Source organism: Rissa tridactyla, chromosome 6, assembly GCF_028500815.1.
Source record: "Rissa tridactyla isolate bRisTri1 chromosome 6, bRisTri1.patW.cur.20221130, whole genome shotgun sequence".
NCBI lineage: Eukaryota > Metazoa > Chordata > Aves > Charadriiformes > Laridae > Rissa > Rissa tridactyla.
Window position 1 is genome coordinate 30,967,443 of NC_071471.1, and position 14,552 is coordinate 30,981,994.

The 14,552-nt window shown below is 41.6% G+C and overlaps 2 protein-coding genes across 7 annotated transcripts in view; one reads left to right on the forward strand and one right to left on the reverse strand.

Annotated features, from left to right (window-relative positions):
- The window catches only part of HLTF (helicase like transcription factor), a 30,123-nt gene extending 21,124 nt beyond the window's left edge, over positions 1 to 8,999 (reverse strand). For 2 of the 6 annotated variants that reach the window (XM_054204961.1, XM_054204964.1), the window contains exons 1-9: positions 6,650 to 6,743; positions 5,076 to 5,286; positions 4,326 to 4,492; positions 3,750 to 3,883; positions 2,668 to 2,768; positions 1,987 to 2,061; positions 1,585 to 1,776; positions 1,368 to 1,463; positions 301 to 349 (exon numbers count right to left, since the gene is read on the reverse strand). In XM_054204961.1, coding sequence (XP_054060936.1) covers positions 301 to 349; positions 1,368 to 1,463; positions 1,585 to 1,776; positions 1,987 to 2,061; positions 2,668 to 2,768; positions 3,750 to 3,883; positions 4,326 to 4,492; positions 5,076 to 5,286; positions 6,650 to 6,669 — 1,045 coding nt within the window. In that variant the 5' untranslated portion in view covers positions 6,670 to 6,743. Of the gene's footprint in view, positions 1 to 300; positions 350 to 1,367; positions 1,464 to 1,584; positions 1,777 to 1,986; positions 2,062 to 2,667; positions 2,769 to 3,749; positions 3,884 to 4,325; positions 4,493 to 5,075; positions 5,287 to 6,649; positions 6,745 to 8,786 lie in introns of those variants that run through there. The other 4 variants (XR_008466928.1, XM_054204965.1, XM_054204966.1 and 1 more) reach the window with 4 other exon arrangements.
- Positions 9,000 to 9,015: 16 nt separating this feature from the next.
- LOC128910929 (tubulin alpha-3 chain) lies at positions 9,016 to 13,409 on the forward strand. Its single transcript, XM_054204967.1, has 5 exons — positions 9,016 to 9,100; positions 10,499 to 10,721; positions 11,247 to 11,395; positions 12,189 to 12,869; positions 13,104 to 13,409. Exons 1-5 carry the CDS (start codon positions 9,098 to 9,100, stop codon positions 13,407 to 13,409), a joined length of 1,362 nt encoding a protein of 453 aa, XP_054060942.1. The 5' UTR covers positions 9,016 to 9,097.
- The last annotated feature ends 1,143 nt before the right edge of the window (positions 13,410 to 14,552 follow it).

The following is a 14,552-nucleotide window of genomic DNA, read 5'->3' on the forward strand; positions in this document are numbered from 1 at the left end:
ATGCTTAAGTGCTCCTCTAGGAGCTTTTCCTTCCTCAAGGAAGGAAAAAGGAAAGGAAAAGGAACCCAGAATACGTTTCCTGGATGTTGTGACTCTCCTGACAGGGTGCAACTTTCTCACAAGGCATTCGATCTTCTCATACATAACTGAAATTTCTTTAATGGAATGTTTGAAATACTTCTCTGAGATACATAGTTTGTCAAGAGTTTGTGAAGACCAGCACTGATCACAGATTAAGAGTACTCTACGTAATAACATTATCATGCAAACATTACTGGACTTTTCATAATTTGCTGTCACCTTTACATAGTCCGCGTCCAACGCTGTTCATGCTGTTAGTACGAGATTCCTATTGAGGAATGGAAACTTTTATTCTTTAATGTAACAACTGGAAAAAATGCCAATAACATTACTACACTAGTCTGACCAGTGAGTAATTACTGCTCTGAAACATGAAAAGACTTGCTCAGTGGCAAATAAGTCACTTAAAGGTGCTGAAAAAGCTGTATATTTTTTTTTGTAGTAGCCACATATAGGCTTCAATGAAAGTGTAGAGAGGCAGAGCAGGGAAACTCAGCCTACACGTTGCCCTTGAAAGAAAACACACTAATAACACTTTCCAGCTAACATTCTGCAGTCAAACACAAAGCATTATTTTCTTAAATTTAGACAAGTATAGTAAAAAGAAACAAAACCCCCAGCCTTAATACTGTCAGGGAATATTCCATAATAAATCACCTAATCCTAGCATTTATTTCATCATCTTGAAAATTGTATCATAACAAAAGCAAAAAACACCTGAATTACACTATGTAAGAAGAGTCTGCACATTGCTGTTAGTTCACTAACTGTAGTTTCCCCTCCTCTCTTTTCAAGTATTTGGCAATAATATAAACTGATATTTATTTATTTATTTGTGTACTTTATGCCAAGACCCTCTGCTTGCTGTTGTGGTTGTTTCAGGCATTTCCTCCAAACCACATAGGAACTACACATGCATACCCTCTAGAAAAAAACACCACTTCTATTTGTGCAGTCACAACTTGCCTACAGGAGAAATCTAGAAGAAACTTAAGAATTTATAAAACTTAATATTGAATATGCTTATGTCTTCATAAAGTATTCCTTGGGGCATACTTAAGTATACACTCCAAAGATAACACAGTCTATAGCTCAATTACAGACTCTGAAATAACAGTCTGCCTACCTTCAATTAATCTATCCTACTCTTCCTCTTATTTGATGTACTTGAATAACTTTTTCTACAAAATGCATACAAAGTTCACCATACAGAAAATTACTAGGCACAACGTTTTTTATTAACTGCTATATTAACTCTGTTAAAACAATCTTTTTCTTTAACTTACCTCGTAACACTTATCACTTGTGATCTTTTCAACAGGAAGAGGCTTGCCATCTTGAAAATTTGTGAGAATCAATGCAATAGTAGTAAGCGTTTTACCCTGCATAACAGAAAAAAACATCATATTTTGCACATATTAATATGGATCAAATGAACAACCAATCAAGAAATACGCACACATGTTCTGCATAAAAAAATTCAAACTCATTAACTAATATTACCAGCCCCATGTCATCAGCCAGTATTCCTCCAAGAACATTTTTAGGTCGCTGCTTTTCTGCAAAATTTGTAAGTATATTGTAATAGAAGTTATTTCTCTCTTCCCAAAACGGTGGCAAATCATTACTGTTCTCACGTGAAACCATCCAAGCCAAAGCCTGCTTCTGATGGGGAAGCAAAAGTGTGCCAACAGCCTGCAAATCAGAGAGATATGTTATGCACTATTCGCCTATTAAATAAGACATTCAATTTTTGGAATAAAAAATTTTTATAAAGTCCTTCGTATCTACTAAATTTGTTTCTGATTCAAGCATCTCCAATGTCCAGACAACAAAGCCAAATATGCATGAAGATGTTTAAGTATTTATATTTTTATAGAAAACAGTTTCTAGCTTAAGAAATACCTCTGCTCCTTCCATTTCACAACTTTTATCATCTTCCTTCAGATCCTCAAACAATTTGTCAAATTCACTTTTAAGCTGCATAAATGAACACAAAAATAGCAATTAAAATTATTGCCATTAAAAATAACCTCAATAAATAACCAATGATTCTATTAAATTACAATTACCTGTCATATGGTAAACAGTATAGACAGGTCTACCACTTTAGACCTGATTTCCTGAAGTATGTTTGTTAGCTACTGCTATATAAAAATTCAGTTCAGTTTTTCCAAGACAAACACATGCCAATACTAGCAAAAACTTGAGAAGGGGTGGCTAAATATATTCACATCTTGTACAATACTCACTAAAGTAACTACCTTATTCTAATTCGAAAAAGCAAACAAAAAGCAAAAATCAAAACCCAAAACAAACCACCACCCAACCCTTCACCTATCACCCTGGGTCAAATCTGAAGATAAAGTCTGGAAGTCTGATTTTATTTTCATTTGAGAATTTAACATACTTGTTACCTGGTAAAGCATCAGGACAGAGAAAAGAAAACTCACCACCACAACAATGTAAAAAAAATTACTGAACAACCAAAACTTCCCTTCACAAGCACTGTTTCATTAATGAAAAATGTAAAGGCCCCCATTGTTAAAATTCCAGCTTCCAAGTGTTTAAGTATAAAATGCAAACCTGTTCAGTTGTCAACTGCACAGCAGCATGAACCGGTGCGCTGTAACTTGGACCAGCTCTCCCAGAAATCCACTTTGATCCAAAACCACATTCTGAACCTACTTGTCATTAAAAAGATAGTATTTTGACACACAACAGTATGACAACTTCCCAATCTCAGCCTTCACTGGCTCATGAGTAACCATGCTGATCAGACTGCGGGCTGAGACAGTAGCTTTCACCATTTGTCTTTTCGCCTCAATTTACCCTTTACTTTCAATGGGCCACAAAAGCTTTCCACTAAGCTTTGTAAGACTCACAGGCAATGAGCTATGGGTTGGGATCCTTTAAGATGGCAACCACGTTTCTCAGAAATTGCTGTGTTACATGGAATTTGAGTTGTAACAGTATGATGAATGATAACACAAAATGTTTTTTACTCCAAACTCTTTTTCTGTTAACTACGCTCAATAGAACCCCTAAGATAAAAACTGAAATCTTGCTATATGTAAAACAGATCTATACCCCACCAAGTGTTTACTTCTACAGGCATCTGTACTCCTGACTACCACTGCTTCCACAAGGCCTAGTAGGTTCCAGGAACACAGGTGCTTTTGATGTGGGGCTGGCTCTGCAAAGCATCAGATGTGCTAAGCTTATTTGTTCAGACATCTCATCTCCATTTGCTCATACCTCACTAGCAGGATATACGCCCTAGCACTCTGCTAAAAAGCAGCACTGTCCCTGAAACACTCACCCTATGAAAGGGCCTAACATGTTTCTTAAAAATTTTTTTTTCCAGTCTGGAGAAATGCAGAGAATCATTATGGATTGTTAAGGAACTTATGCAATTGAGTATATTTCTGAGGTTGTTCAAATGCATCTCCGATTGCTGGCAGGTAACATAAAAGACAGGACACAAAAGTGTACTTCCTATGAAGTTTAAAATTAATAGCTGTGGGCTCTGCATTATTCCCCAATTAAATTAAAAAATAATTTTGTTAATGACAAGACTATGACAAGGATTAAGCCCTTCCAACCTGTGGCAAGTTCAATCTGAGTATTTTAAAAAGGAAAAAAACCCACAAAGCTTCAAAGCTTACCTTTTAGAGGAGGAGCCAATTTAAATCCGTGCCTTTTTAGATGATCTAGCACTGCTTCCTTGTTCTCGTCTCTTCCCCAAAAGCTCATTTGTACAGGCATGGTAAAGGTATTTTTCGCTCCGTAAGGGACAACCCTGATAAAAAGCAGGGAAAAAACCCACAGCAGTAATCTTTTAATTGTTTAAATTTTTAGAATAAACCATTTCTTCACCAAAAGGTACTACAAAGTGCTTATTTTCATCAAAACACAGAATGTTCCAGATAGGTGTTAGTACTCATACCATGTAAACCTTTTATACAAACCACCACATGCAGTTAATTTAAGCGTTCCATAACAATCTTTAAGGAATGTGCTCTCACTAATGTCTCTACATTTATCATATATGGGAAAGAACTGTATGCAAGTAGTTCAACAGAAGAACAGAGTCTGAACACACACAGCTTTAATCTTATTACAAAGAGCTGTCATTTCTATCAAGAGAACGCTTACAAATAGTTTTCAGAATTTGCTAGTGTAGCAACAACAGTTTCCATTATTTATATTCATGGAACCAAAAGCATAATCTTCATGCTTACCCTTCAATTAATGCTAGTTTGTTGTCCATAATGCCTGCCAATGCTGCTGCTAGTTCTTTTTTTATATGGCCTACCTGGTCTCCATTCACATTATTTACTTTCACTGCATTTTTATCATAAGGATTATTGGGCTCCCTCTGAAGTGCAACCATTTCATTGTTATTAACCTAATAAAGCAAGACAAACAAAACACCAGAACACATTAATTTAATTGCAAATTATTGTCCGAACTATCTAATATACATTTACTTAAATATAATGAAGCTTAAAGATTAATTTGGTATAGCATTCTGTTCAGTCTATTAACATACTACTTATTCAGAATACCAAAAGCATTACATAAGAGCTAGATAGATGTCAGCAATTTCAAAAGTATTCCTAGGAGCAAGAACTACTTTCAACTGCTAAGGTATTCCGTAAGGGAATAAACAGCCCCTCTTGTCAATGTAAACAGTTCGAAGACAAATCTGATTTCTTGTTTTCTGTCACTTTCATTTGCCTTATGGTGGTGAGCAGGACTACAAAGTAACTAAACCAGATTTGAAAGTTTGCTACCTTAACTAAATTTTGAAGTGAAGTTTTAGATTAACTACTTACCGTGAAGAATGACCAATACAGCAAGTTAAAAAAAAAAAATCTATTAAAATTATACTTGGCCAAAAGTTCTAGGATTTTTTTAAATTTAATTAAACATATTTTTTCCAAAGCTGACAACTTTTTATTCTGCTTTATAATTTACCATGCACTTACAATCCCCGTGTAGTATCGTAATCCAACAACACTTCCTCGCAAAGTTCCATATAAGACAGCTGAGTCTGTATCCTCCTCTGTTCCAGAGGTGTCATCTACAGAGATGAAGTCTTCCAACCCAAGTCTGGAGTAAAAGTCAGAAGAGGAAAAACTGGAATAGTTTCTCTCTCCTCTGCAGATGTTCTGTTGAGAGCATCCTCTTGCGGAATCTCTGCAGAAAGATAAAGTGTGAAATACTGGACAATTACTTTAATAATAGAACTATTAATTCCTTGTAATCTATTTTACCCCTTTATATAAGGCTACCCATAAAGCCGAGATTCACAACTTTATTCAGACAATATCTACCTGGAAACATTAAAAAAAAAGTTTCATATTAGGAAAAAACCTTGTCTGCCGTTTTTTAATCCCCAATAAATTAGTTTAAGCCAATCACAATAAAGAGCTGACTACTGACTAAACTATGGTATTTGTGCATTTCACCCTACCTTCCCTCAAAAGATTATCTTTGTCAACAACATTAATTCTCCAGATTTAGTTACATCTCTAATTATATCTGACACAGCAAAATTTCCATGTATTTTCCTAACACCAGTTTTTCTCATAGATAAAAAAGGTTAAAACCCCCTGTTTGTAACTGATTAACTCTTATAACTCCATGCCTGTATCCACAAAAGTTGAAATGCTACAACAGTTCTCTACATATTTACTAAGCTTACTATCACACCTTGACATCTGTTATTACTACTTTAATAGTAATGGACTTTAATCAGCTACTCCAACTTGACTCGGATAATTACACTATGTATCTCCGTCAGCCCGGTGCCCCTTTTGGTGGGGACAGAGGTGTAACTGGTGTTATGGAACACCAAAGGATGGAAATGGCTCTGGCCATGCATTTGATGCATTGTGGAATTAAAGTCGACACACTAACAATCGTTTTAATCAAGTAATACCTAACAATAAAATCTCATTACAAGTTCCAACACATATTTAATAACCATGACCTTTGGTACATCCCAAAACTACCCCACTGTGGCAGTGAATTAATTTAGTGCTGCCAATTAAAGAAATTAGTTTCCATATACTAGTTACTCAAAGCTTAGAATAGTAAAACTTTGGTTTCTTTTGCAAATGGTATCTAAAGCTACTGTATAATCGGCATTCCGTTTCCTCTGAGAGGACGAAGGAACAGTTTGAGAGGCTTTGCTCCGAGCTCGCCGCAGCCGAGCCAGCCACGGGTTATCCGGCCGCCATTTTGCCGCTACCCTGCTGAGGGGACCCTGCCCCAATGCTCGAGCCGCGCCAATGGCCTTGGCACTCAGCATCGACAAGGACAAGAACAGGGCGGCGGCGGAGGCTCCGAGTTTCTACGCTGGCCACCTCAGCCCGCCTCGCCCGCAGGCTACGGCGCGAAGCGGCCGAGGGCAGGCGGGACCCGCCGCGGTGCGGGCCGGCACGGCACGGCGCGGCACAGACAGGGGCCGGGACGGGACAGGACGGGACAGAACAGGTCAAAACCGGACCGGACCGTCGCGCGCCGCCCCCCGCCACCCCGTCCTCCCCCGCCTCACTTCGGCAGCCTCCACGACATGGCGGCTCCCGCCGAGCCCGGTGCGCACCGCCCCCGCCCCGGCCGTCAGCCCGCGCGCCAGACCCCAGCAGGCAAACACGAATCGCGGCCGGAGGCCTCCCAGGCGCTGGCCAATGAGGACACGGCGGAGGGGCGGGGACGCCTTTCGCCCACCCCCCCGCCAGGACGGACTTGCGGTGGCGGAGAACGCTGCCACTAACCGTAACTTACAGACAAGAACACGTGAGGGAATTTGCAAACGCGCCAAGAAAAATGAAAGAGGATGCAAAGGGCAAGGCCTGAGGTCGTCAGAATGCGGTTTCTGAGAGTCCATCTTGTAATAAGAATCTGCCTTAGAAAGTACCTCTAGTACACCAAACAAGATACAAGCGTACGGTACACCACCGTATGCACAAAAGGTACGTTGCTGAGAACCAATAAAGTAGCTACATGTGAACTCATCAACCATTGTCCTGGTCGGTGACAATCAAGCACGTTTATATCCTTGCAGGACAGAGCCTTTTGAAAAATATTTTCATGTCACTTCAGTGAAACCACTGTGGTAGTTCTGCAGGTTCCCTCAAAAACTGTAGCCAAATGAGCTGTAATCTACTTGCTGCAACCAACAACAGATGAGGAAAATACAATTTTTCTTCTTTGTTGGCCTACTGTTAAAGAACAAGAAAGAGGATGAGTTTTAAAAGCTTCCTTAGCTAAAAACGAATACTTTTACCCACCATTCCGAGGTGCTGTTCCATTCCATTAAATAATTGAAAATAAACACTTTCACAAAGTCACCGAGGCAGCCACTATTGATTGAAAGAAATGTTTTGTTAAAACGGGATTTATGCAGCATTATTCCATAAACCTGGATGCTAGATGAAATAAAATTATATCATTTTATCTAAAGATGGAGTAAAGATGGTAAACAAAAACACCCAACCAAACAAAAAACCACAAACAACAAGAAGCAGCCAAATTCCAGCTTTTCAATTACTTGCCCTTAAAACTTTGCCAACAAATTTTGTATAGTTTGTAAATTACCAAAAACCTCATATAAAAAATTGTATGAAACTTGCACTGGAACAATTGGTATCTCATAGAAAAATACTCTAGCTTCAATCTTTAAAAACAAAAACAAACAACAAAGCACTGTTGAGTTTCTTTTGAAAGGTTTTGTTTTCTCCTTGAACCACAGATACATAGCTTGCATTTTGCAGACAAACAGAAAACTACCCCCAATAACCTGAAATCAAGCCTTGTGGGCAGACTCCTGAAACAGAGAACATCTTTTGCTCAGCATGACCTTTTTTAAATACAGAGCAAGGATAAAATTTACAGGAGTAGAATGTGAATAGGTTGACATTTATAATAACATGTGGAATTTCATTTCCCATTTCAACTTTCAGGCACCTCCCTCTCAAATTTTTTCAACTTTCATTCACTCTGTCATAATCTAGATTGAATATTTCTATTGTACAAGGCTGTGCCCAAGTTAAAAAAAAAAAAAAAGACAATACAAAAAAAAAAGGACTATTTGATTGTAATGCCTTCCTGGCCAATCTTGATGAGAAGTACCTTAAAATAAATAAAGATTTCTAGCTGGATTTCTTGCTGTGAGATTTCTGTTAATACAGGAAAATAAGCTTTGCTGCTAGTAAAAAAATTCATAGACCATTTGCCACATTTCGTGTGCCCATCTGGTCTCCGATTCCTGCCTCACGTAATCACCAGGAAAATCCTCCAGGCAGGAAGGCTCCATGGGGAGCATTACAGGGGATATGGCGGCTACTGGAAGGTAAGTAGGATCTGAAAGGAAGGGAAGCAAAGAAGAAAGAGGAAAGGAGGGGAAAGCCCCCACCTGTGGCACGGCCGCTACCTCAGGAAACAGCCGAGCGAGCTCATTGCAACCCTGCACACCCCGCTTCGCCCGCCAGAGCTCTCCCCGACAGGCTCAGCCCTCACGCGGCCTCCAGAACGGCCCCGGGATGGTTCCTCGCAGCCATCCCCACCGCCGGCCACGGACCCTCGGTGGCCCAAGGCAGCCCCAGCGCCGGTACGGGCCCCGGGGGACGCGAGGCAACGCGGCGCAGGGCCCGGGCCCCGGCCTGGCGAAGGCTAGCCCCCCCCGACCTCACCTCAGAACCCGCAGCTGAGGCGCCCGCCAGCGCTCCGGCCGCTCAAGCCCCGCCCACCGCATGCTCCGCTGCGTGGCCGCTGTCGGGAGAGCATGTGGCAATCATCGCCCCACGTGAAGGAGAAGAGCGCCCTCGGCTAATCAGAGGTCTCCTTTAGCCTACGGACCGCCCCGGGTTACAGCCAATGGGGAGCCAGCGCGCGAGCGCCAGGGGCTGGAGGCGGTTGGATCGCGACAGTTGGTGCAGTTCGGCGGGCGGTGAAGGAGGTGTCGACGCGGCACAGCCGGAGCAGCTGGGCTTAGGGCGGCGTCATGGTGGGGAACGGACCCCGCGGCTTAGGAGGGGAAGGGGGAAGGGAAGGGCAGGGCCGGGCCGGGCCGGGCGTTTGGGAGCGCTGTGGCAGCAGTCTGAGGGACTGTGGCTGCACGTACTGCAGCAGGACTTGCAGGCAGTCTCTCGGCGGTAGCAGTATGGCAGGATCGGTGAGGAGAGAAGTCAGTTTATTATTATTACATTAATATTGTTAGAGAGTTAGTAGTTGAAGGGGGGCGAGGCAGAGAAGCTGGCCGGCGGTTAGCGAGACGAGACGCGCAGAAAGCGGGAGAGGCCTGTTAGTGGCGGGGGCCGCGAGGCTGACTGAAGCCCGAGGCGGGCGGCAGGGACGGCGGGAAAGCGAAGCCAATCAGCGGAGAGGAGCCTGAGCGACAGCCAACGGCTGGAAAGGGCCGCGCCGGGGAGGGGGGAGGGGGACGGGGCCGGCGGTGGTTGGTAGGCGCCGCGCGCGCGGCCGGCGCGTGGTGGCGGGGAGGGGAGGGGCTGAGGTGGAAGCGAGCGCGGGGTTGGCCCCGCTGCTGTAAGGTTCCCGGAGAGCCGCGGCGGGGGGGGTCGTAGAAACGTGAGATCGAAGATACAAGCCTTGATGAAGCTGTCAAGAAAACGGGAAAGAGCAGCCCAGACACCCTGCGTTCTCTTTTCCACCCCTTCTTTTTCCTAGATACGCTAGAAAAACAGATTATTTCTGTCCAGGATGTAAGACAAAATTGAGATATTGAGAGATTAAACATACATGGCGCAGTTGCTTAGGATCAAAGGAGATGGCCAAACGTGGGCAGATGACACTTGATGGGGACTCTCAGATGATGTCACAGAGGAACTCAAATGTGTATGAATTGCCAGGGGCTGGATATCCCTATGCTTATTATAAAGGAAAACATATTAAGTGCAGGAAAGATTCTTGCAGCAGTTACCCAGTACATCATTTGTCAGCAAATCAAGGGGATATTTTATAAAGAAGTCTTCCAAAACTGAAGGAAGGTGAAAAAGAAACTATAACATATGTGCGGCATAGCAAGGGATGATGAATCTGTATTCACCCTATATGTTCATAGGGACTATGTTGTCTTAAAGATCTTTCAATATTCTCAAAGTCAGCCCAGGTCAGCTAATATGAGTAGAGTCAGACAATTTGATCTGTTAAATTGTCACTCAAGAGCAACCAGGGAATCAGAATAGTTTGGGTGGGAAGGGACCTTAAAGATAATCTAGATCCAGCCCCTCTGCCATGGGCAGGGACACCTTCCACCAGACTAATACTGCAGCAGAGAAAGATCATGCAAAGATACAACCCACAGGTAGCTAGTTATCATGAGAATAAAATCTAGAAGACAGATAGCCCCATATTGCGTTATCATTGTTCTGTTTTTAATTTGCAGCGTGAATGCATATCCATCCATGTTGGTCAGGCTGGTGTTCAGATTGGAAATGCGTGTTGGGAATTGTATTGTCTTGAACATGGGATCCAGCCTGATGGTCAAATGCCAAGTGATAAAACTATGGGAAGTGGAGATGATTCATTTAACACTTTCTTCAGTGAGACAGGAGCTGGTAAACATGTTCCCAGAGCAGTGTTTGTGGACCTTGAGCCAACCGTAGTTGGTATGTACCCAGCATTAAAGATCTCCAGTGTAAAAGTGAAGATCCCCTACAGATTCCTTACAGTCTTTTTTGTTTGTTCAGAACACTGTAGATTTGAAAAGATGTGTGTCTGGATGCCTTTTTGACATTTGAGGTTATTATTTGAAAGGAGTGAAACAATGGTCTACAGGTAACAACATCTGGAAAACAACAGACCTTTTTTTAGAGTGTGGATTATCTTTGTAGACTGCTGCACTGCATCCAGAGTTTTGTTTAATTGCTACCCAGAATCTTGTCTGTACCTGTAATGTAGTTTTCTGAGTGACCTGCGTTCTCACGTGCAAATAGTGCTCTGCGAGTGCCTGATGTTTTCCCCTAAACAAAGGGGCTGAATTGTGTGAGCTTTTTAGCTAGTTAGACGAGCTGTGTATAGCCAGGGATGCTGTCTGCACTCTTTTGACATGTGCGGTTATTGTGTAGTCACTAGGCAACGCACACAGAAATTAACAGATCAAATTTATGTGGTGGTATTTTGTTTCTTTGTAGATGAAGTGCGTACAGGTACATATAGGCAGTTATTCCATCCTGAGCAGCTCATTACTGGGAAAGAGGATGCAGCCAATAATTATGCCAGAGGCCATTATACTATTGGAAAAGAGATTGTTGATCTAGTGCTAGACCGCATTCGCAAACTGGTAAGAATTCATGCTGTGTAGCTATCTGTAATGATGGCTTGCTGTGTTTTTTCCCTAAGAATTTTGTGCATAGTTAATTGTTCAAAACAAAACCAAATGTTTATCTCTTTATTCCCCCCCCAGTTAATGAAAAATGCAATCAGTAGAATTTAAAATTTTTTAGGTTCTGAAATACTTTCATACTTTTTTATTTGTTATTTTCAGTTTGAATCATGCCATTATGTGTCAACGCAAAATATTTCTAGTACCCTGAACCTCAGATTTTGGTTGAACGCTTAGCAATTTTAATTACTTCTCTAGTGTTTTTTTATATTGACACTGCATTGTGAGAAACTCCCATAGGGTAATAAGATTCAAAGTGAAATAGCAATTGTCTGTTTAAAATTACAAAAATAAAAAACCCTCTTGTTTTCAACATCTAATTGATACTTGCTGAAAGTTAGAATGGGAACATAAACAGATTCTAAAGCTGTAGCTCAGCTGTAATTTATAGTAACTTATGACAGTGGTGCACAGCTGCTCTTCTTACAGTAGTATTAAAATGGCATCAAAGACAATAAGCAACTTTTAGATATTAAAATACTGCTATTCAGAAAAAGTTATGTGGAGGCACTGGTACTTTTGAGTAAAAAACACGGAAGAGAAGAGGAAGACCACCTTTCAAGAATGCTGGTTTTTTATTATAACAATCTAAAACTAACAAACGTTAAGAAATGTGTTTGAACGATTATTTTAATACTGCTTTTTCCAAAATCATCAATAACTTTTTTTTTTTCCCCCCACCCCATTATAGGCTGATCTGTGCACAGGGCTGCAAGGCTTCCTTATCTTTCATAGTTTTGGAGGTGGCACTGGTTCAGGGTTTGCGTCTCTGCTCATGGAAAGGCTCTCTGTTGATTATGGAAAAAAATCTAAACTAGAGTTTGCGATTTACCCAGCACCACAAGTTTCCACAGCTGTGGTGGAACCTTACAACTCTATTCTAACTACCCACACAACATTAGAGCATTCAGACTGTGCCTTCATGGTAGATAATGAAGCCATTTACGACATATGTCGTCGTAACCTTGACATTGAACGTCCCACTTACACCAATTTAAACCGATTAATTGGGCAAATCGTTTCATCCATCACAGCTTCACTGCGTTTTGATGGAGCCCTCAATGTAGATCTGACAGAATTTCAAACTAACCTTGTTCCATACCCACGCATCCATTTCCCCCTGGTAACATACGCCCCTGTCATCTCCGCTGAAAAAGCATATCATGAGCAGTTATCTGTGGCTGAGATCACCAATGCTTGTTTTGAACCTGCCAACCAGATGGTAAAATGCGATCCTCGCCATGGCAAATACATGGCCTGCTGTATGTTATACAGAGGTGATGTTGTTCCCAAAGACGTCAATGCCGCGATCGCTACTATCAAGACTAAACGTACAATTCAATTTGTGGACTGGTGCCCGACTGGATTCAAGGTATGTACATAGCTTTTTAAGTGCTCAATGTTTGAATTGTTAGGAACTGTATAGTATTCAGTGGTAACAATCATTCTACAGTGTTGTGATGTCTTTGTTAAATACTTCTATGAAGTGCAAAGTAACTGTAAGCTATTTTATTTGTTCATAGCCATAGTGATTTTTAATTATTAACAGAAATAAGTCTTTAAGCCTTAGCACTTGTACGTAAAGTTTTTGTTTGTTTTCTTGAAGGTGGGCATTAATTACCAGCCTCCAACTGTGGTGCCAGGTGGTGACCTCGCAAAGGTGCAGCGGGCTGTGTGCATGCTAAGCAATACAACTGCTATTGCTGAAGCGTGGGCTCGTCTCGACCACAAATTTGACTTGATGTATGCTAAGCGTGCCTTCGTACATTGGTATGTTGGGGAAGGAATGGAGGAAGGAGAATTTTCTGAAGCCCGGGAAGATCTGGCTGCCCTTGAAAAAGATTATGAAGAAGTCGGCATAGACTCAGTGGAAGCAGAGGCTGAAGAAGCAGATGAGTATTTGGAAAACTGAAGCCTGCAAACACTTATTAGAGAAAAAAAAGAATTTAAGAACCCTGTTCACTTGTTCAATTGTTTTCAAATAAAGTTTTAAAGGTTCTACCTTCTGTTTTTTTCTTCTTTACTATTTATGTGTATACTCACGAAGTAAGGACCATTTGAGATTGCAGGTTTTGGTAGCATTTAGTCATGTGCAAATTATCAAATCAGGACATTGTGTGCACTTTCCTGTGATCCCAACATGTTCTGAGACATACTGTCTTTGATTTTTGGTTTCTCACAAGCAGGAGACTGCTGCCACTTCAGGTTGTTGTAGCACTAACAACACGGTTACTATTCCAAGCCTGTCTATGCAATACAAAGGAACCTGAGCTTTCCTAAAGAGATTTTCCCAGTAAGGCTGGCTTCACAGATTTGCATTAAAATCCCCAGAGTTAACTAACTGAGTAATACTGCACTCCAGAGGTTTACCTGACTAGTTATGACAGATGCTATTACACTTTTGAACAGAACTACAGCTTGCTACCAGGTTACTTGCTAATGACATAAAACTTGCTACTTAAAAAAAAAGGGGGTGGTGGTGGTGTGGTTGTGACATTATACAAAGGCAAAAGTAAAATTTTTCCTGCACAGCTCCCTGCATTTGATTCAGATAAAAGGAAAACAAAAGAGCATTGCCATTTTAAAATTTCTACCTTGTCCTAGTAAAGAAAAATATTAATGTTTAACAGCATGTTCAAATGAATGGGGCTTCATAGGCACTTGGAAACAGTTAAATTGTAGGATGCAGCTCAGGCAAAAACTGCTGACCCACTAGCTTAATGTTTTTTTTCGTCCTGAATAGGAGAAAAACTCTAGGGTTTTGTTTCGGGTTTTTGTTAAGTTTGGCTTTGTTTTTTCCCTTCCCTACATGTTCTGCAAAACCAGGAGGCAGAAAAAGGGCAGTGTGTGCTGACGATACCCCAGAAGCAAACCATTTTCGGAAGCCCTCGTAAGGGCTGCCTGCAGTGTATGCGCAATTTATGGAGTTGTAAAGAAGCCTGGCTGTATTTAGATACAAAACGGCCAAAATCGCCTCTGTTTTTGCACGCGAGACCGTAAGCCGACAGCACCCGGCGGCTGCTGCGGCCCCGCCTGGGGGCGGCCCCGGCCGGGA